At 38.4% G+C, this 22,183-nt stretch overlaps 1 protein-coding gene across 1 annotated transcript in view; it reads right to left on the reverse strand.

Annotated features, from left to right (window-relative positions):
* The window catches only part of LOC127575156 (collagen alpha-1(XXI) chain-like), a 126,054-nt gene that overhangs the window by 24,374 nt on the left and 79,497 nt on the right, over positions 1–22,183 (reverse strand). Inside the window, exons 13-16 of the mRNA XM_052024849.1 lie at positions 19,941–19,994; positions 16,992–17,063; positions 7,557–7,592; positions 1,212–1,256 (exon numbers count right to left, since the gene is read on the reverse strand). Coding sequence (XP_051880809.1) covers positions 1,212–1,256; positions 7,557–7,592; positions 16,992–17,063; positions 19,941–19,994 — 207 coding nt within the window. The remainder of the gene's footprint in view (positions 1–1,211; positions 1,257–7,556; positions 7,593–16,991; positions 17,064–19,940; positions 19,995–22,183) is intronic.

Here is a 22,183-nt window from a genome sequence, read left to right on the forward strand (position 1 = left end):
CATTAGGGACTACGAGTCTCATAAGTGTATGTCAAGTAAGTCAAATATAGCTGGAGAAATGTAATAAAGATTTGATTGATCTGTTTGCTCCAAATGAGCAGGCTGTAAAATAGCCCACTGGAATGACTTTTTTAGGGGTAAGCGGACAAGAATCTAATCTTAGGTTGGTCAAGTATAATTTAAAAATTGTAGATTGGTCAAGAAAGTACTCACCTATGATATTAACCTTTTGAGGTCAGAGGTCACGTGTAATTATGTTTGGGGTATAATAATCACTGCATGAGTTGTGATTTTAAGTCATCCTAAAACTCTGCATCTGGGTGCTTTCTTATATATGCTCAAATAAACTGCTGAACAAAGGAACCTGAGGGATCTGGAGGGTAACTGAAAGTCTGCAGCTGTGTTTTATAGTAATTTTTAAAGTTACTTTTAATTTCCTCAACAATATCTTTTTTTTTAGAAAGGTACTAAACGTGAATGTCATGAGCATTCTTTGAACTTGAGAGTGGGGCCTCACCACCTGTCAATGTAGTTTTGTGCTACTTGAAGACAGATCGAAGTAGAAGACTGAACTTAAGCCATACTGGAAAAATAGTGTAGGCAGGGACATGTGGACAGTGATTTCAGAGCAAGGAAAAATGTGCCGCAATAAGTGGCTAATAGTTATTTAATGGATTTACCAACAATACTGAGATTAGTGAAAAAGCAAAGTGGCAACAACCCTAAGACATCAAACTTCAAGATAATACGAATTGCAGGGTATTTTCAGTAAGATATTTCTATAAGTGACACATAATTTGAAACATAATTGATTAGTTTTCTGAAATTTATATAACTTTATTATTGCTCCATGTTTTTAATTAAGTCATTCACTAATAATGTGATCAGATAGAGTGATTTGAATTCCTATCAAATTGAAACCAGAGGGTAGATCTGAACCAGTCTGAATTACTCCATCTCCTTTTTATCTTACAACGTAAAAATAGCATTATTCCACAGAAAATAATTGCCAGTTAAATTATGGCCAAACCTATTTAATTTGAACTCTGTTTTAATTCCTAAACTTGCTAAAAGTAGATTTTTAAACCGTATTTCTATTTAATACACTTATTACCTCAGGTATTGGGAGATCAAAACCTTAAGCTCCAATAACAGTTGTCTATGAAGGGAAATAAAGTATTAACAAAGGAAAATTGTCAGTTAGATGTTACCTGTAGCCCTGGTGTTCCTGGCATTCCTGGTTTACCCCTATTGCCCTTTATGAAAGAAATAGAAAAAAATGTTTCAAACATTATCCACTTGCTATGCCAGTAAATGTATCAAACAATTGAGGTTATTGTACTTAAGAAAGGTGAAATCATTATTTCACTATCTAACAAGATTAAATGATTAAGATGCACCATATCTGTAATAGTTATCTGTTGTTAGTGAATAATTCAATTGGCAACATTAATTTAAAGAAAAATGCTTAATTACAAGTTGCTTCTCTTATTGTTTACACACTAATTACTAAATGGAATCAAATGGATAAGATTGTATTCCAATGTGCAGTATTTTTCCTGAAGAGATTAGAAGAGTCATAAATTTAAACCAATTAGATAGTACAATCCCACTGATCTAGATGATTTGCATCCATACACATTAAAATATAATGGAGGAAACACAGCAGAGGCATTATTACATATACATAAAAAATATATCTAATGTGATTCCAGTATTTGAAAAAGAGTTAGCTTAAAAGTCAGTGATAGGAAGATAATGGAACCTTGACTGAAAGATGCAACAGAAGCCACCAAGAAGTTGAAAATATAATAAATAATGGTCAATTCAGATTTAAAAGGAACCCTAGTAAAAGCATTAAAGAAAGTAACATGAACACTAAAAAATAGTAATACTGTGGATATAATTGCCTATAAATTCATCTAGATAGTGCTATACGTGCTGTAGAGCACTGGCATCATACTGCACTTCTGTTCTGAAGTTCAGTTGAAGGGGAATGCAACCTACTGCTGCTAACATATGGTGATGAATTCTTAGGCCACTATATTTGGATTTTCTAATGGTTTTTGATAAGGTAATTCATGACTAAATTCAGAAAATGTGGAATCAGGAGACATTGTAAAATGACAGCAGACACAAAAGAAAAACAAAATGAAGAGTTGAAAAAGGATGGTAATTGGAATTGACATTGGAAACACTTTTGTTCATAGTTTTCAAAAATAATCTGAATTCAGGAAGTATACAATGCCAAACTTATGGACTATATGAAATTAGAATGAAGGGTTAGCACTGAGAATAGAAGGTGACTCGAATAAGTTCACAGCATATGTGTGGAACTGACTAAAGAATTTGTTAAATGTATTTGATGTTTTTGTTAGGAAGTGTAGAGGCCACAGATCCTTTAGATAACAAATGCTGAAATGGGGTGTGGGAGAGAAGGAATCTTGGTTCACAATTCACTCAAAGTAGTGACACAAATAAATAGGCCATAACAAAAAGCAAAGTACTGGGGGTCATTTTCAGAGGAATAGAACTGAAAAGCATAGAGGTTAAAAGCATTAGAGCTAGAAATTCTTCAGCCCTTAAAATTAGCCACTAAAGTGGCACTGCATGGGTGACACACGTGGTTGCCTTGGTACCACAAGAGTGCAGTTTTTGACTGGGCTTCCCATGCAAGAGTATTTGCCTACTTAAAAAACTGCACTTTGATTTTTTAATTGGTGAAGACCTCATGTTTCTCATGAATGAGGTGGATAGCATTCATTGGATCATCCTTTGTAATTTCCTTCAGCTTCAACAAGATTCCACCACCACTTACCTTCCCATCCCCTTTCAATGTTTCAGAGGCTATTCCCCTTGTGACTCCCTGGTCTGCTCTTCCATTTCCAACAACCACACCCTACCATTCAGGAACTTAAACCGCTCTTCCAAGGGAAGTAAGCTTAGGGTAAGGAGAAAGAGATTCAGAGGGAATATGAGCAGGATGTTCTTCACCTAGAGAGTGGTTAGTACCTGGAATGCACTGCCTGAGAAAGTGGTTGAAGCTGGGTGCAGCATGCAACAAGTGACTAGATGAACATTTAAATCGCTTAGGGCTGTGGACCAAGTGCTGGGCGACGAGGTTGATACAGAAGGGTGCTCACTGGTTGGCACAGATGAGTTGGACTGAATATTGTTTATATGAATATTTTATATTGAATATGGAAATGAATATTTCCATGTTGTACGATTCTATGATTCTATAAATGTTTTCACCTGAGAGGGACCAAAACTCAAGGTCATTAATTTTAGATAAAGATACCAGGGAATTCACAAAGCATGGTTAGAATGTTGAACCTGCTGCCATAAGATAAGGCAAGTTGCACATTGAGTTTATGGAAAATCTATACACTCTCAAGGAATGAAATTAATTACAACTTATTTTGTTAGGGTTAGAGGAAGACAGATGGGAGGAGTCTCCTCTAGAACATAAATATTGGTATTGACCTGTCACGATGAATGGAGTATATTTATGTAAGAAACATCCACTCATATGTAAATATGAGTTTTATCCTTCTTGCTGCGTGCAAACTGAGCGCTGAGTTTCTTGCATTACAACATTATAAATATGGTTCAACAAATTTTACTCTTTTGCACTTCTAGTTTAGAAGTTTATGGAATGGAAATTCATGTCAGCAATTCAGATGTAAAAGTCCGTCAGATTGTCTAGTTCAAGGCCCACTTTATCACCTGGCCATTCATTTGTTTTTCCACAGTCGTATAAATGATTAACAACTTAAAAGAATGATTATTGATAATACATTTATAGTTTAAGTTGGTTGTGTTATGATATACCTGATATTAACACGTTTTCTTTGAATAGTTAAAGAGGTGCCTAGTGAATTGGCTTGGAAAATAATTTCAAGAGTTTTACCACCCTATCTGAAATAGTAATGGTACTGAAATAACATCAGTTTATAGGAAAAACAGTAATAATGGAGGCACTTATTATTCTGCCTCTTCAACATATCCACAAACAATGAATCCAGTTTGTCCTTATAAGTCATTGTGAATACTTGATTTCAAATGTGAATTCCATTGCCTCTTGGATTTAGACAGCTGCAGTACAAGCTGTATTTGGATTACCTCCAAGAACAAGAATGTTCTGCCTGGAAATAGAACCTTACAATATTAGTTCCTACAATACTAGTGTATTTTAAAGACACAGTCTTTGAAAAATTATGATGTCTCTTTTGCTCATAGTGAAAGCTTCTGAATAACGGTTGCAAAAGCTATATTGTGATAATTTAGGGATGCATTTTGCTCCTTTGACAAATGAAAATATGATCTATATTTTATGTAAATAGTAAACTCAAATATTATATTAAGGTGCTATTTGGCTGAAAAGTTTTTTATTCAACAATGGAAGCATAAGAAAATTGGCCAATCACAACACAATATATAGGTTTTGCAAGTATTTTAACTGTGAAGTGAGCACTTGGGAAGCTGGGATGAAATTTGTCTTGAGCAGCAGCACAAAATGGGTGACAGTAAATATGTTATCAGAAAGAGAGATGGTAGAGTGTGCCCTTATACTGGGTGGTGATGGATGGTAGGAAATAGTTTATAGTGCTGGAAAGGAAAGTCTACTGCTGCAGATTCTAGGAAGAGAGTTATAAATAAAGGACAGAAGTCAATTCTGCTGTTCCAGTGAAGCAATTAAAGGACTTATTGCACTGCATTGTAATGCTGTTTGAACACTTCTGAATTGTTTCTCTATGCCTAATCCACAGGGAGTTTGGCAATGTTCTTTGTACTCTGGAAAACAAGAGTTTCCATCTTGTCCTACCCTTTTCCACAAACACCAACAGAGAGGCTTCTGAAAACTTGGGGGACTGTCTAATATTCAATTCATGGAAGATTCTTCCCCACAGATCCTTGGCAACTCCGATTCACTCTGTAAAAATATTCTCCTAAGTGGACAGACTTCCAACCAATTCAACAAGCCAGAAACCCACTGCTGAGAATATTGTGTGGCCCAGGAACTAAAATACCCTGGATTCGTTTTCAACTCCCTCAACTAAGTTTCCGACTGAAAGCTGAACTATAACTAAAATCAGGGCCCATGAGTCATATCATGGTATCCAAATGCACTAATATTTCACAAGTGCTTCAGACTTGATGTTACAGAAACACATATGCTCAGGATAGGGTCCAAGGTATGTTTCTAACATTAGGTTGCTGTGAAGCTTTGATTCATTTTGCTCCAGTGACAGGTCAAGCCTGACCTTAGGAAAAGACAACATTTGTATTATACCATTTATATTTTTCCTTGTGGAACATTTTGTTCTTTTGTCAATCACCTTTATTCTATGTCCTCTAGTTCTTGACCCCTCGACAACTATGAACAGTTTCTCTCTGTACCTGTGCAATTAACAGATTTCCCACAACCTTCTCTGTTTCAAGGAGAACCTCAGCTTTACTAGTCCATTCCATAATTAAAGTCTCTCATTCCAGGGCTCATTTAGGTAAATATTTTCAAAGCCTTAACATCTTTCCTAAAGTGTGACACCCAGAAACAGACGCAATACCCCCATTGTGGAAAACTAGTGTTTTATAAAGGCTCATAATGACTTCTTTGTTCTATGTCTATATTTATAAAGCCCAGGAACAATATGCTTTTTTTAACCACTTTCTCAATCACTCTGCCACTTTCAATGAACTATGTACAAATACCCATGATCTCTGTGTTTTTGTATTACTTTTAGAATTGTGTCCTCTAGTTTATTTTGCTTTTTTTCATTCATTTTACCAAAATGTAACATGTTACATTTCTCAGCCTTAAATTTCATCTGCCACCTATCTGTCCATTTCATACCTATATCTGCACTTGCTTGAAATCTTTTACACTCCTCATCGCAGTTCACTGCCCTTCCAATTTTTGCATCACCTGCAAATTTGGAAATTCAGCCCTGTGTCCCCAATTCCAAGTCATCAATATATCTTAAGCAAAGCTGTCACCCGAGTAGCGATCCCTGGGTACATTTCCCTTGAGTCTGAAAAACAACCTTTTACTACTACTTGCTTCTATCACTTTGCTAACTTTCCATCCATACTGCTAAAACTCCTCTTCAATCCAAATCAAAAATCAATCAAAACTAAATTAACAAGTCACTTACCTACCCTAATATGCAAGCAGAAAATCACCATTCATTCATATGAATATGAGTGCCAATCCTATTCCAGGTCTAAGTTTGCATATTACTGGATTTTTCACCATAATATGGAGGAACCCTGCAATTCTGAGCTCTGCTGCTGGACTCCACATAGAGTCTGCACATAGGTGGGTCTTACTTAAATGCTGACCTGAAATTCCACCTGAAATGTTAACTCTCCTTTTCCACAGATGCTGTCTGACCTGCTGAATGTTTCCAGCACTTTCTGTTTTTACTTCAGATTTTCCAGTTCAGATTTTCAGATTTACAACTTAAAAATTTTTTTTTTTTTACAAAAATCAGGATGGCTGGATTGAAAGCCATCAGAATTTGATTCAATTTATTGGCTATGAAGGCCTAAGATATAAATGACCGTGTAGTAATGCTTTTTCCTTTACTTTGTTTTCTTTTAATACCCGCTTTACATACTTTAATCATTTTTGTTGAATGAACAGTAATTTGACTGTTCTAATTCTTAATCATAGCTTGCGAAACAATCTGGTAATCAACAATGATAAAATGACTGAATTTTGTAAAGCTGGTAGCATGACAAAAATTTTGTCTGTTTTAAGGTTTTCCATTAAAATGCATTTAATAAAATATGTCTGAGCAAAATATTTTTGTTAAATAAAAATCCACATTAAAACTATTCATTCCCTATCACACAACACTAATATATAGATTTTGTACTTGTATGGCATTATATAAATTCCAACCGTATTCACAGACATAGTACAAATGGCTACATTCTTGATCACTTTCATCAATATTGTTTGCAATTCTGGTCGCCACATTACAGGAAGGATGTGCAGGCTTTGGAAAGGGCATAGAAGAGATTTACCAGGATGCTGCCTGGATTAAAGTGTATGAGCTACAAGGAGAGATTGGACAAACTTGGGATCGTTGGAGGCTGAGGGGAGACCTGACAGAAGTCTTTTACACAGAGACTGGTAGGTGCCTGGAACAGGCTGCCAGGGGATTGGTGGAAGCAGATATGATAGTGATGTTTAAGAGGCTTTTAGACACATGAATGTGCAGGGAATGGAGGGATATGGATCATATACAGGCAGAAGAGAAATAATTTAATTGGGCATCATGTTCAGCGTAGACATTGTGGGCCAAAGGGCCTGCTTTGGTGCTGTACTGTTCTATGTTCTAACATGACAGCTTCAAGTTCAAACATTTTAATGAATGATCCAATAAGAAACTGGAATAATAATTAGTATAAAGTTTACTTCTTGGTTCTTTTATTCAGTATTCATACTGGAATTATAGAATGCACTCTGCAATTTTAATTATTTTATGGAGTTAGAATTGTTAGGATTAATTGATTTGTAATTATCAAGAGAATTTGGCATTTACCTGGTTTCCCTGGACACCAGCATTTCCTTTGGAACCCTGAAAGAAATAAAATGAATTTTTAGTGAAAAAGATTTACTTCTCGCATAACTAAAGGTATGAAACATCCTCTTCAGAATCCAGAGCACTTCATGAATTACAAGGGTCATTACTTCATAATGTTCAACTCAGGATTGGTCATTACAAATATTCTGATGGTCGATGCCTGGCACTCAGGGAACTTGCATGACTCATTCTTTCTTAGGCAGTCTACTTTGCCTAACAAATTTCAGAGTCACCTCTGTCTTGAGGTATGCATGTTGTGGAAAAAGGTCTATTTTCTGTGTCCTTGATTTCTAATGCCTATCCATCCTCTAACATTCTCTACGCTCTAATACAATGACCCACAAGGAACTTAGTATATGTTGTTGTTTTCCTCCTCAAGATGAGATTCTACCATCTGCACCACTCTGGGGGTGAACTCTGCTATTCACCAGACAGGCTTTCATACTTCACATCATCCACTGTATGCTCCACTACATAATAAAGCCCTTTCTTGAAAGCCTCCAGAAAATAGGGGAACAGGAAGATTTGCAGAAGGAAGAGGATGAAAAGACTCTATAGGAAGATCAGCACAGGTCGTAGGAGGTGTCATAAGAAAAGATTTGTAGCAGTGTAGAAGAAAAGGTCTCTATACACACGTGATCAAAAACTTTCTATTACACTATTTCTTGTGAGGACCACACTCCATGGGTCCCTGGCCTCCTCAGACACAAGTATGACTGTGGGACTAAAGACCAGTGCAGCTCGTCATACTTATTTGACAAGAGGCCATGGCTATGGGTTATCGAGGTAGGGAGAATTCTCATTTAAATTCTAGTGGATTTCACCATGCAGAAACTATCTTTCCAAAGATGGTTTTGACTTCATTGACACAGCATTTTTTGATGACCCTCAAAAATGAAGATGCATGCAAAGGATCCCTCCAGTTTATATTGCTTCTGTTCATGCTTCAAGAGCAAATCTGTGATGGCTCCTCAAAGTAACTCAGCACTGCTGCACATCAGCCTTAACCTACAAGTACCGTTTACCTCTCAGCATTGTCCCATACCAATGTTTTTCCAAAAAACATTTGTAAAGAATTTAATCAAAATTGATAGTTTCAAAGCTACCAGTCTCAATAAATGAGCCTGCAACGACATTCTCACCAAGTAATTCTTAAAATATATACATGAGTTTTTTGTAATGTAGTTGTTTGAGTTAATGCAAACTCAAATTATATTGGATAAATGAATGAATCATTTACTTGGCTCATCTCTACATTATATATTTGATCCAGCACCAAATTGATAAAATTTAGTTTAAAGATTTGTTTCCATTTGAAACTTGCAATGTGAGTAACTGGCAGCACCTCTAATCCCAAAACAAAAGTAATGAAGGTACAAGAAATCTGGACCAAAAAAGAAACTGCTGGAGGAATGCAGCAGGTCAGGTAGCATCCGTGAAGGTAGAGGGATAGTCAGTGTTTCGGGTCAAGACACTGCATCAGGACTAAAGGTAATGAATTCCATATCAGATTAATTCAATGAATAAAGTATCTGCATTTAAAGGCTGCATTTAAAAGTCAGCTATCTTTGTGGGTGAATTGGCAAAAGCAAATGCTTCAACGATTTTGGAGCCTTTCAATATAAAGGCTGGAGGAAGAGACAGCATTTGAAAAATACATTTACGTGTTCCTTTCAACAGCTTCAAAACCTGGACCTCTGTACCTCCCTTTGCAACTGGATCCTTGACTTCCTTATTGGGACACCAGTCAGCGCAGACCTCCTCATCGCTTACAATCAACACAGGCGCACCTCAAGGATGCGTGCTTAGCTCAGTACTCTACTCTCTCTACACTCCTGTGTGGCTAGGCACAATTCAAATGCTATCTATAAACTTGCCAATGACACCATTGTTGTTGGCAGAATCTCAGATGGTGATGAGGCATACAGGAGTGAGATAGATTGTCTGGTTGAGTGGTGTTGCAACAACAGCCTCGCACTCAACGTCAGCAAGACCAAGGAATTGATTTTGGACTTCAGAAAGGGGAAACTGGGAGAATACACACCAGTCTTCATTGAGGGGTCAGTGATGGAAAGGGTGAGCAGCTTCAAGTTCCTGGGTGTCGATATTTCAGAGGATCTATCTTGGGCCCACAATATTGATGCAATCACAAAGAAGGCACACCAGTGGCTCTACTTCATTAGGAGTTTGAGGAGATTTGATATGTCACCAAAGACTCTTGCAAATTTCTATAGATGTACAGTGGAGAGCATTCTGACTGGTTGCATCACTGCCTGGTATGGAGGCTCCAATGTGCAGGACCAAAAGAAGCTGCAGAGGGTTGTCTGCAGAGGGTTGTAGACTCAGCCAGCTCCATCACGGGCACAACCCTCCCCGCCATTGAGGGCATCTTCAAGAGGCGGTGCCTCAAGAAGGTGGCATCCATCATTAAGGACCATCATCACCCGGGACATGCCCTCTTCACGTTACTACCATCGGGGAGGAGGCACAGGAGCCTGAAGACCCACACTCAACATTTCAGGAAAAGCTTCTTCCCCTCTGCCATCAGATTTCTGAACAGTCCATGAACCTGTGAACATTAACTCATTACTCCTCTTTTGCACTGTTTATTTATTTTCGTAACTTATGTCTTGCATTGTACTGTTGTTGCAAAACAACAAACTTCACAACATGTATCAGTGATAATAAACCTGATTCTGAACAGTGCTTGAACCACCATTGTTGCTTTATTAATTCATGTATCAAAATAGACAGGCTCTGGAGATGGGCAAAAATAAGGTATGACAGTGCATTACATCATTGGATTGCAAGGACACAGTGATGTTGGACATGTAATTATTGGCAAAATAGTTCTGAAAATGGAAGTTGCAGCCAATTCAAATAAATCATGGATCAAGTATATGATCTAACTTCAAACCTACCTAAAATGTTACTTTGACTCTGAAAAATTGTGCTGTGAAATATTACTGGAACACATTGGAGTGCCATTGTAGAAGTAATCCATACCTTGCTTATAGCATTGGTCTTTTCAATGGTTGATTACTGTGCACCAGTATGAGCTGCTGGGGCACTTTCCAAACATGTGCATGTCCTGCTAAACTCTTAAATGCATGCTAACATCAGAACCTTGAAAGCTATAACACTTCAATCATTACCAAAGCTGCCCCATGTTACTTCTCAAGACCAGTGATTCACAATTTCTTTGGATGAAAGCCCTACTTGCTCATACTTGGTAACTAAAAATGCTCAGCCCATAAATGCTTAATGATGTCATGACTGATGGGAGTTAGGTTATTCCAGGGATTCCTGGGGACTGCTAGCAGCTGCATATTTTCTTTGTGAACTTTCTAATTAAATTACCTCAATATTATTAAAGCTTGTGAGGTCCCTATAATCTTTCGAGCACCTCTCCCAGAAAGGGTTATGAACCCCAGGTTGGGAATTTCTACATTAACTGTAAGAAAGCTACATACAGAGATTTTCAGCATGAATGACAACTCAGACTTTCTCAACCCATATATATTTATTGAATTTCCCAGTTCACCACTTGGTCTCCTGGAAAGCTTGTGGAATGAGAAATTTCAGTAATGTGAATGGACTCATGAAGCTGAGGTTGTGCTTGAAACAGCGAAGGATTGACAAAGAGAGGAATTGTTCGTTTTCATGGAGGGGTCAAGATCTAAGGGACATTGAATGAAGGTGATTGACAAAAGACCTCGCAGGGCATGACAGTGCAGCGGTTTGAAGGAAAAAATGGAATGAAACCACTACAACTAATCTCTGACCAACATTAAAGCCTCCTGGTTCTGATTTTCTGCATATTATTTTGAAAGCAATAAATCAGGATCTTAACAGGGCAAGACATTGTGATCACAATTCTTGCACGAATGGTGTATTAGAAGTTCTGCAGAATGTCACTGTGAGAACTCTGCTTAAATTATGGATCATATAACAGCACCCTAGCCTCCAAATTTGAAAGGGATGTTACAGAAACGCAGTCCCTTTCTCAAACACTAGATTGGTTAACTAGTCAAACAAGATTTTGAAGTGTTGCTCCAAGTCAGCCATGTGAAAAAAAGAACCCAATTGGAAAATTATTTGTTTAAAAGACAAAATGTTAGGTTACTTTAGGTTCATGGAAGTTGAGTCTATGTATCCTTTACTATGTTCCTAGTTCTGGAAGGTCAGTGACCTGCAATATTAACTGTTTCTCCTTCCAAAGATGCTGCTTGACCTGCTTCCATTATTTTCTGTTCTTGTTTTGAATTAGCCACACAGTTAGTCTGTACTTATTTTACAAAATATTATCAAATATACATTGTACATCCATCCTACATCTTCACACTGAGCCAATTCAAACAAAGGCTTCCAGCAGAAATGTGCAGTTGCAAGACCTTATTTCTGACAATCTTAAACATCAGGAGTATTTAATTTTTGCAGGTTGTTTATATGCTTTTATTTCATAAGCACTTAACATTTTGAAATATTCCCAGCAATTATTTTCTGTGAATAGGGTGATCTCCCTAAATCAGTATTTTCTCATTATTGGGCTGCACACAGGAACATAGAAATGGCTAAATATTGTTCAGTGTACTTAAGACAATGAATTAAATAATGATTGCTGAGTGAAATGCCATTACCTACTCCATAACAAATCAGAGTATGAAAAGTCATCATTTTCTTAACATGGAATGAAAAGATTACCATCTTGGGATTTAGGTCCTCTACAGTACGCCAAACAACAATTTTGGCAATGAAAATTTAATTTTAAAAGTTTAATTTTAAAAATGTTGGAGGTAATGCATCTCAGCTCCATATTGTGACTGTAATTTTCCATAATACAAATTTTAAACATAATTTTGGAAAATACAGGAAAAATTGTAGAGATACAAAGTATTATTAAAAATTTTCTCGGGGAGGCTTGCAAAACATTTGCTTGAACCTGACTACATGTTGCTCACCATTTCTTTTGTCTATCAGGGTTAAAGAATAATGGAACAATCCTTAGGAGCTAAGTGCAGACTAGCCTTTTTTTGACTACAATTCAGGTAGCAACTAAATGACAGAACCCAGATTGGTCTGTCAGCTCTATTAAATGCTTGGTCTCAGCTGCAATGATACAGAAAGTACAAAGCAGATGACAAATGGTGTTCTCTTGAGAAGAAGATCAGTGGATGTATTCACTGGTCCATTCTTGGGAAGAAGGTCAGTGGAAGATCTACCAGCCAGCTCTTAGGGAGAAGCTGAGTGCAAGTATCCATCAATCAATTTTGGGAGGTCAGTTGGAACATGCATCACCTGAATGCAAACTGTCTGCCCTTTATAAACTTGATTACACTTCAAAAATACTTCACTGGATATAAAATGCTTTGGGGACATCTTTCTTTTTACTTATATATCTATAAGTATTGCATTGCTGCAGTAAGCCCACACACCTATCTGGAGTTCAAACTGTTCTACTCACAAGCAACCAGTGCAAAACTAAAATATATTGTCAAGTTTTCTGTAGTTAACTTGTGATATGTTGGCATTCAATCATTCCTGCTAATAAAAACATGAAAAATCAAAATGCTATCAGTATAAAATATGATTCCATGAGAGTGTTCACACGCTAGTAATCTTACCTGAATAGCAATTTTAAATTGTTTAAAATTTTATCGAATCTCTCAATCAGAGGATCTCCTATCTATTAACCCCATAAATGTTAACAAAAATACAAAAATAATTGAGACTCCTCACATAGCTCTGATGTAAGAATACAGTCTTGTCCGGTAATGATTTAAAGGCTCTCAAGTTCAAAATGTTCCCAAGCTAAATGACTTCACTGAGGGAGGCAACAGCAAAATTTAATTCAAGCTAAGAATGGAAATACATTTGCTTGGGTTTCCACTCTTGACCACAGCTCAGTGTCCACCCACTTAAAAATTCTGTATGAAAAGTCCTCATTTATTTGGACAAACCAGCTGGAATGCAATGCTTGGATTAGATGAATGTCTGTTGATACTCAACATCTCAATGGACAGTCGGAAATTGTGGAAAGTGAGTCAGCATGAGTCAGTGCCCATGGGAGAGTAATGGAAAAAATATATTAAAATTGTGCAGTTATTTGGATCTTAGATGAATGTTGCCACTGTAATTTAATGTAATGTGAAATATCTTACAGTAGTTTTAAACTACAGTTCTTGTAAAATGTTCTATTAGTTTGTTCCTTAAGGCATTCACTTCAGTGCAGGTTCAATCAGTCATTAATTGATGTCGGAGTTCCAACTATGGGTGTACTCATGCAGGAAGAGCATTATAGGAAAGTCAAGTTAGTCTATACATGCATTCCTCTAAGTAGTATAGGCAGACACTAATAGCAGGAACCTTTGAAAATCAAAAAACACTGTAGATGCTGGCAATCTAAAACAAATCAAAAAATGCTGGAAATTACTTAGTAGATCAGGCCACATCTGTGGGAAATGAAACAAATCAACGTTTCAGTAGGTGACCCTTCAGTCTGACTACGGTTTCTGACCTGAAAACATTGACTCTTTCACTTCCCACAGAAGTGGCCTGACCTGCTGACCATTTCCAGTATTTTCTGCTTTTGTTTTCATTTTTTTTGTCTGGATTCATGAAAAACATACAAAAAATCTAGGAAATAGCAGAGAATAACAAGTCTAAAGTGCATGAGAAGCTGAAATAAATCAACATTAGTAAATAAATAGTATTGGAGAAATTAATGGGGCTGAAAGCCAATAAATTCTCAGAGGTTAATGAACTGCATCCCAAGGTTTTGAAAGAAGTAGCTTTGCAGTTGTTTCACAATTTCATTGATTCTAGAACATTAGAATGTTCTAGATTTGAAGTTTACAATATAATCCCACTATTGAAGAAAGGAGGGAGGCAGAAAATAGGGAATTACAGACCAGTTACCTCACATCGGTAACAGGCAGCACAGTAGCATAGTGATTAGCGTAATGCTATTACAGCGCCAGCAACCTGGGTTCAATTCCCGCTGCTGCCTGTAAGGAGTTTGTACGTTCTCCCTGCGTCTGCATGGGTTTCCTCTGGGTGATCTGGTTTCCTCCCACATTCCTAAGATGTACAAGTTAGGAGCTGTGGGCATGCTATGTTGGCGCCGGAAGAGTGGCGACTCTTGCGGGCTGCCCCCAGCAACACAAAAAGATGTATTTCACTGCGTGTTTCGATGTACATGTGACTAATAAATTAATAAATAAATATCTTAAATAAAATCCGTAGTGGGGAAATTGTTAGAAGCTATTAAGGTTAGCAACAAGGCAATTAGAAAATAATAGCAGTGAACAGATTTATGAAGTGGAAATCAGGTTGGATAGAAGTGGTTTTTGGGCTGGAACCAACAGAATAGCACAGGATAATAACAGTGGATACGGGCTATGTGTACATTCAGGTGGCCTTCCATAAGGTGTCACAAGAGATTATTACACAGAATTAGAGCACATGAGTTTGGAGGCAATATATTGAATGGATTCAGATTGATTAATGGGGAGAAAGCAGAGACTAGGAATAAATGGATCATTTTCAGGTTGGGAGGCTATTGTAAGTGGGTGCTGCAGTGATCAGTGCTGTGGCTCCAGCTGCTCACAATTTGTATCAACGATTTTGATGGGGACTACGTATGATACATCTAAGATTGCTGATTACACACAGCTGAGTTCTAGTGTGGCCTGTGAGGATATTGCAGAGAGGATTCTGGGGATATGGACAAAGACATGGCAATTTGAATGTAATGTAGAAAAAATGTGAATCTGATAGAAAAAAATATGAAAAAGCAGAGTACTTTTTAAATGCTGAGAGACTGGAAGGTGTTGGGGTTTGGCGAGACCTGGATGTTCTTGTACACAGCAAGCAATTAGGAAGCCAAATGGTATAGTGCAAGAGAAATTGAGTTCAAAAGCAAAGAGGAGACATAAGAGACTGCAGATCTGCAGATGCTAGAATCTGGAGCAACACAAAAAGCACTGGAGGAACTCAGCCAATCAGGCAGCATCTATGGAGGGAAATGGACAATCAATCTTTCAGGTCAAGACCCTTCAACTGGACTGGAAAAAAAGAGAGATAGCCAGTATAAAAAGGTGGAGGGTAAGAGTTGGCAGTTGACAGGTAGATCCAGATGAGTGTGTGATAGGCAGATGAGGGCAGGAATGATGTCAGAAGCTGGGAGGTGATAGGTGGAAGTGACAAAGGGCTAAAGATGATGGAATATGATAGGAGAGGATGGTGGGGCATGAAATAAAGGGAAGGAGGTGGGGAGGGGAACTGTTGGAAGAAGTGTGTGTGTGTGTGATAGGCAGATGGAGGAGGAGAGGGCGGGGGAGGGAAAATATATAGGGTGATGGGGGCCAGTTGGAGAGAGTAAAAAGAAAAAATAGGGGAAAAGGGACAGAGGGGGAGCAGTTACTGGAAGTTTGAGAATTCGATGTTCAGGCCACCAGACTGGAGACGGCCTAGGCGGAAATATGAGGTGCTGTTCCTCTAATTTTCATTTGGCTGTTACCTGGCAGTGGAGGAGGCTGTGGACAGACATGTCAGTGTGGGAATGGGAAGTGGAATTGAAATGGCTAGTCACCAGGAGACCCCAACTGGCATGGCAGAAGGAGCAAAGGTGCCTGACAAAGTGGTCCCCCAATCTGCGTCTGGTCTCACCAACGTAGAAGAGTCCACAACGGAAGTACCAGAAGCAATAAGTAACACTGATGGATTTACATGTGACCTGCTGAGTTCCTGCCGCACTTTTTGTGTTATTCAAGAGTAAAGACATCTTATTGAAATTATACAAGGCTCTGATGAGACCACACTGGGAATATTGTGTACAGAACTGGTTTCCCTTGCTAAGGAAGGAAATATTTGCAATACAGAGGATGCAATAAAGGTTCATTAGAATGATTTCTGGGATGAAGGGTTTCATCTTATGTGAAAAGCTTAATCTATATACTCCCCGGTGTTTAAAAGAATGGGAGGTGATCTCAATGAAATTTACAAAAGTTTTTCAAGGCTTGATAAGACAGATGCACAGACAATGTATCTTCTGGCATGGGTGTCTAGAATGAAATGTCACAGTTTCAAAATACAGTGTCAGCCATTCGGGACTGAGGCTAGAATATTTTTTTCACCCAGGAGGTAGTGAGTCTTTGGAATTTTCAACCCAAGAAGACACTAGAGGTTTAGTTGTCGAGTATACTCATGACTGAAATCAACACGTCTTTGAATATTAAGGGAATCGATTGATTTGGACTTAGTACAGGAAAACAGTGCTGAAGCAAAGGATCTGCAATAATCTTAATGAAGCTGGGGAAGATTCTATTTCTTATGCTCTTTTTAAGATAGGATTATAAAAAAAAGATCAAGAACAGAAGAGAAACACAATACCTTTATTCCTCTCATCCCAGGCATTCCAGAAGGTCCTGGTTGACCTGGTAAACCTGGTTCTCCCATCCAACCCTATGAAATATAAAAAGAAGACATCATTTCATCATCAAAGAGCTGGGAGGGCCAAAACTGAACCACTGCAGTTTCAACAATATCTGGAGGGTGTAATTTTGGCAACTACTCTACCTGGGACCGCAAGAAACTGCAGAGAGTTGTGGACACAGCTCAGCACATCACGGAAACCAGCCTCCCCTCTATGGACTCTGTCTATACTTCTCCCTGCCTCGGTAAAGCAGCCAACATAATCAAAGACTCCACCCACCTGGGTTATTATCTCTTCTCCCCTCTCCCATCAGGCAGAAGATACAGGAGCCTGAGGGCACATACCACCAGGCTCAAGGACAGCTTCTATCCCACTGTGATAAGACTATTGAATGGTTCCCTTATACAATGAGATGGACTCTTGACCTCACAATCTACCTTGTTATGACCTTGCACCTTATTGTCTACCTGCACTGCACTTCTTGTCTTAGCTGTGACACTTTACTCTATATCCTGTTATTGTTTTTACCCTGTACTACCTCAATGCACGGCGTAATAAATTGATCTGTACGAACAGTATGCAAGACAAGTTTTTCACTGTACCTTGGTTCAAGTGACAATAATAAACCAATTCCAATTACAGTAGTAAGTCTGGCTGCAAAGGATGAGGGTATGATAACAGTGTGAAAAGATCATATCATAACCAGCAGTAAGAGAGTGTTATTATAATGGGACAAGATAACACTGTTTTCATTGGCTAAAAGGTGTAATTTCAGCATGACAATTCACACTTTGTACATTTATTAAATTTTTTGGATGTGGAAGTTACTAGCTAGGCCAGCATTTATTGTTCATCTCTAAATGATCTTGAGAAGGTAGTGGTGTTTATCTCCTTGAACCACAACAGTCCTTTGGTTGAAGGTACTTCTCACAAAGCTATTGTGGAGGAAATGCCAGGATTTAAACCTAGCTGGGAAGTAGAAACAGTTATATACTTTCAAGTTAGGATGATGGACAAACTATAGGGAAAAATTGAGGTATTGGTGTTCCTATGCAAGGGAATGCCAACACTTGCAGTCTTTGTCCTTGTCCTCCTTGGTGGTAGAGGTTGGGAGTTTAGAGATGCTAGCAGAGTAGCCAACATTTGCAACTTCAGTACTTTTTGCAGATTATGCACATTGCAGTAATGGTGCACTGGTGGATGGGCTTTCAAACTAGTCAGCTACTTTGACTTGGATGGTGTTGAGTCTCTTGACTGTTGATGTTGTACTCATTTAAGCAAGTGGAGAACATTCCTTCCCTCCTTGTAGTTGGTGGAATGGCTTTGGGGTGTCATGAGCTGAGTCACTCGCCCAGGATACCTGGCCTCTGATTTTCTCTTGTAATCAAGCTATTTATGTAGTCCTTCATTGCTTATTCATTGGATTGGTACCATATTTTTAGGTAAGCCTGATGTTGATCCTGGCATGCTCACTTCCCTCTTCCCCCTGCTCTTCTCAGTGATGCAGGGTTAACTCTTTGACTTGACTGTGACAGAAGAGTGAAGGATACAGGTTGTGGTGGTGTACACTTCTGCTGCTGCTGTTAGTCCACAACACCTCAGGTATGATCTATCGTGTGCTACCAGATCTGTTCTGATTATATTCCATTTGGCAGTATTATAAATAATGCAATACAGTGCCCTCGGTGGAGGTTACTTCTATGTATGCTGCCATGGATCGATGTAGCTATAACAGAGAGACTGGGGAGGGCAAGGTAGAATAGGCTTATCCCTTGCATTGGTTTACTACCTACTGCAGACTCTGCTATGCCTTTCAGGATTTGGCCAGTGGTGTTACTAACAAGAGAATTTTGGAAATGACTAAAATACCGTATCAAGAAAACCTTCTGTCTACTTTTTCTACTTGCAATACTTCTACCAAGTGTTGTTAGACATGGAAGAGCATTGATTCATCAGCTGAGAGAGGACAGCTGGTTGTAATCAGAAGGTTTCCTGGCCCATGTCTGACATGATGCCATGAGTCTTCATGGAGTATGAAGTCAATATTGAGCACTCGCAGGACTACTTTGTCCTACCTGTATACCACCATACCACCACCTATGATAAGTCTGTCCTGCCGTGGGACTGGACATACCCGGAGAATGTGATGGAAAGGTCTGGTGAGGTGTCTGTAGGGCATAATTCTATCAGGTTGCTGCTTGACTGGTCTGTGTGACTGTTCTCCCAATCTAGACACCAGAACCTAAAGTGTCAATTACATTTCTGTGGGTCTGGTGTCACATAAAGGCCAGACCAGGTGGGTGAGGATGGCATAGTTTCTCCCTGAAGAGCATTGTTTGAACTAGATTGGTTTTTACAACAACCTTGCAATTTCAACATCATCATTACTCAGATGGGTTTCTTTTTAAGTTCCAGGTTATTAACTGAATTTAAATTCCATAACTGCCAAAGTGAGTTTGGAACTCATATCTTTGGATTTTTTTTGTCCTGGCTTCTGGGTTACTAGTCTAATAACTTAACCTTTGCACCACCACTCACAGCTTATTTCTTTTATAAGGAAATTTACGAAAGGAATAAACTGACATAGAAATGCAACAGAAAGATATCAAGATGGTATGTACCAGCACTGCTGCATTCAGCCAGTCTAGTTATCCTGTAAACAAACTGTTTCAGGTTTTGTATTTACCTGCTGTGTTCACATCATACAGATAAATACCTTAAATATTATCTTTGTTTACAATAGTAGTCTTCTATCACTTTAAAGAAATATATTAAGATTGACCTTGCTTGTTTAATTTTCAGAAACAAGTTTCTCTAAAAAGTTAATCAGAGTTCAGTTTGGAATGGACCAAAAAAAGAGAATGGCAACATGTATCATAATAAGTTATATAATTATGATTTATTACCTTACTGCCACGTTGTCCCTTAATTCCTTGGAGTCCTCGTTCACCCTTGTTACCCTGCAGTGAGAAACAGACTAATTCATTAAATATTGCTATTTTGTATAGTTTATAGAGACTCTTTTATTGTATCATCGAAGTGTGTGTGTGTGTGTGTGTGTGTGTGTGTGTGTGTAGGTAGGTAGATGGGGATGTGTTTCATGATCCTGTAATTCCAAAGAGGAGAACACAAAGGGAGCATCAAGTTATAGAAACTTATTTTTCTCTTTACTCCACAATATCTTATCCTCAGTTTACACAGTTACAGAATCAGAAAAATTCATTTATGTCCTTCCCGGCCAAAAAGAAGTGCTTGGACTAATTCATTTACCAACTCTCCACTTTGTAGATTTCAGCATTCCAGTATATGTCCAAACGCTTTTTAAATATGAAGGGAAATTTTGCAGAATTTCAACCCTCTTTAAGTTGAATATTTTTTTTCTAAACTTTCCTCTAATTCTTATACCAATTACCAGCTATCCTCGTGTTAATCAAGAACTAGCAGCCAAGAATAAGAACAAACCAATCACCATTCTGACTTCTAGCAATCTTCCTTATCGAAAGAGATTTCTTCAGTTTGCTCCTTCAGACAGAAAGCATGTACAACCCTGAGCTTCTGGCTTCCTGCTTTTTTAATTCTCCATACCATTCCCACTCTGGTCTATTCACCTCCTGCACTGATATAATGAGGCCCAATACTAGTTCGAAGAACAACACCTCATTTTTCACCTGGGCATATTGCAGCTGTCAAGACTCAATATTGAATCCTCCAATTTAAGACGAGCTTTTTCTTCCTGTTTGTACTTAGAAATGGCAGTCTGTGATTTAGGCTTAGTTTTTCTCCCTCTGATGGCCTCAGAACATCTTGACTTGCTGTGCATGTCCCACAACCCTGCTATTAGCAATACATAACACAAACAAAGATGGATAATCTGCCTCTAACAGTTACACTGACCATTTGATCTCACCCTTTGCCCTGCCATTTCTCTCCCACCTTCTCTGTTAACTTAAAACTAACTTGTATTCTCTCTTTCCCAGTTCTGACGAAGCATCTCATACCTGAAGTGTTAATCTTGTTTCTCTTTCAACAGATGCTTCCTGACTTGCTGAATGTGTCCAGCATTTTCTGTTTTTACTTTGGATTTTCAGAATCTGCACCTTTTTGATTTTCATTTTCTGATCTTCAGTGTCTAAACACTAACCATTCCATGACATTATAATTGCCAAATTCCCTACCAACATCCTGTTGGTTGCCATTGACCAGAAATTCAACTGTGTCTACAAGAGTGCGTCAGAGTCCATGTATCCTGCAGTGTAAAAAATCACTTTCTAAAACCCCCAAAGTCTTTCAAGCATATACAAGTTGTTACAAACCAGCAACAAAAGAAACACACTGAGTCATGTATCAGTTAAAAACTACCTTATTAATAATACTTATGATAATAGAAAAATACAAGTAAAAATATTAGAATGTTAGAAGTAAAGATGTTAAATCTTAAACATTAACCCCAAAAACTAAACTTGTAGTGTGTGTGTGGCAAACTCCCAAACTCAAGTCCAGGAATAGTTTTTCAAAGTTCAGTTCAGCAAGCCATAAGGTGAAACATGAGCAAAGGCTTCTTCAAAACCACCGTTGACTGAAGATAAGACGTAGATGTAGAGAGAAAATAGAGAGTAATTACGAATCCAAATGTTCCATGATGGAAACCCATACGACACCTCAGTGTCTACTCAGCAGTGACTATTCCACCGCATCTGCCTCACCCCGAAAGGCACTCGAATCATGGCCGCCCACACAAATACCTGTTTCCTTCTACAGGTCAACAACAAAGTGAACTCCACTGCTTTGTTCTGAAGTATCTGCCACCCCGAAAGGCATCCGAGATGTGGCCGTCCACACAAATACCTGTATCCTTCTACAGGTTAACGAAAAAGTGGACTCCATCGGATTACTCCAAAAATCCATACGTGGATTATAGTGACAGGCACAGTTATTGTTTCTCATCCATCGATAGAGACTAGCAGGCTGGTCTCCCCCCCTCTCTCTCTCTCCTCCGACTGATTCTGACTGACTGCTTCAAAAACGTCATTAGTCCTTATCTTCTGTTGATGTAAGCATGCCACACACACACACACACACACACACACACACACACACACACACACACACACACACACACACACACACACAGAGTAGTTCACCAATAGTA

This window comes from Pristis pectinata, chromosome 10, assembly GCF_009764475.1.
Source record: "Pristis pectinata isolate sPriPec2 chromosome 10, sPriPec2.1.pri, whole genome shotgun sequence".
Taxonomy (NCBI): Eukaryota; Metazoa; Chordata; class Chondrichthyes; order Rhinopristiformes; family Pristidae; genus Pristis; species Pristis pectinata.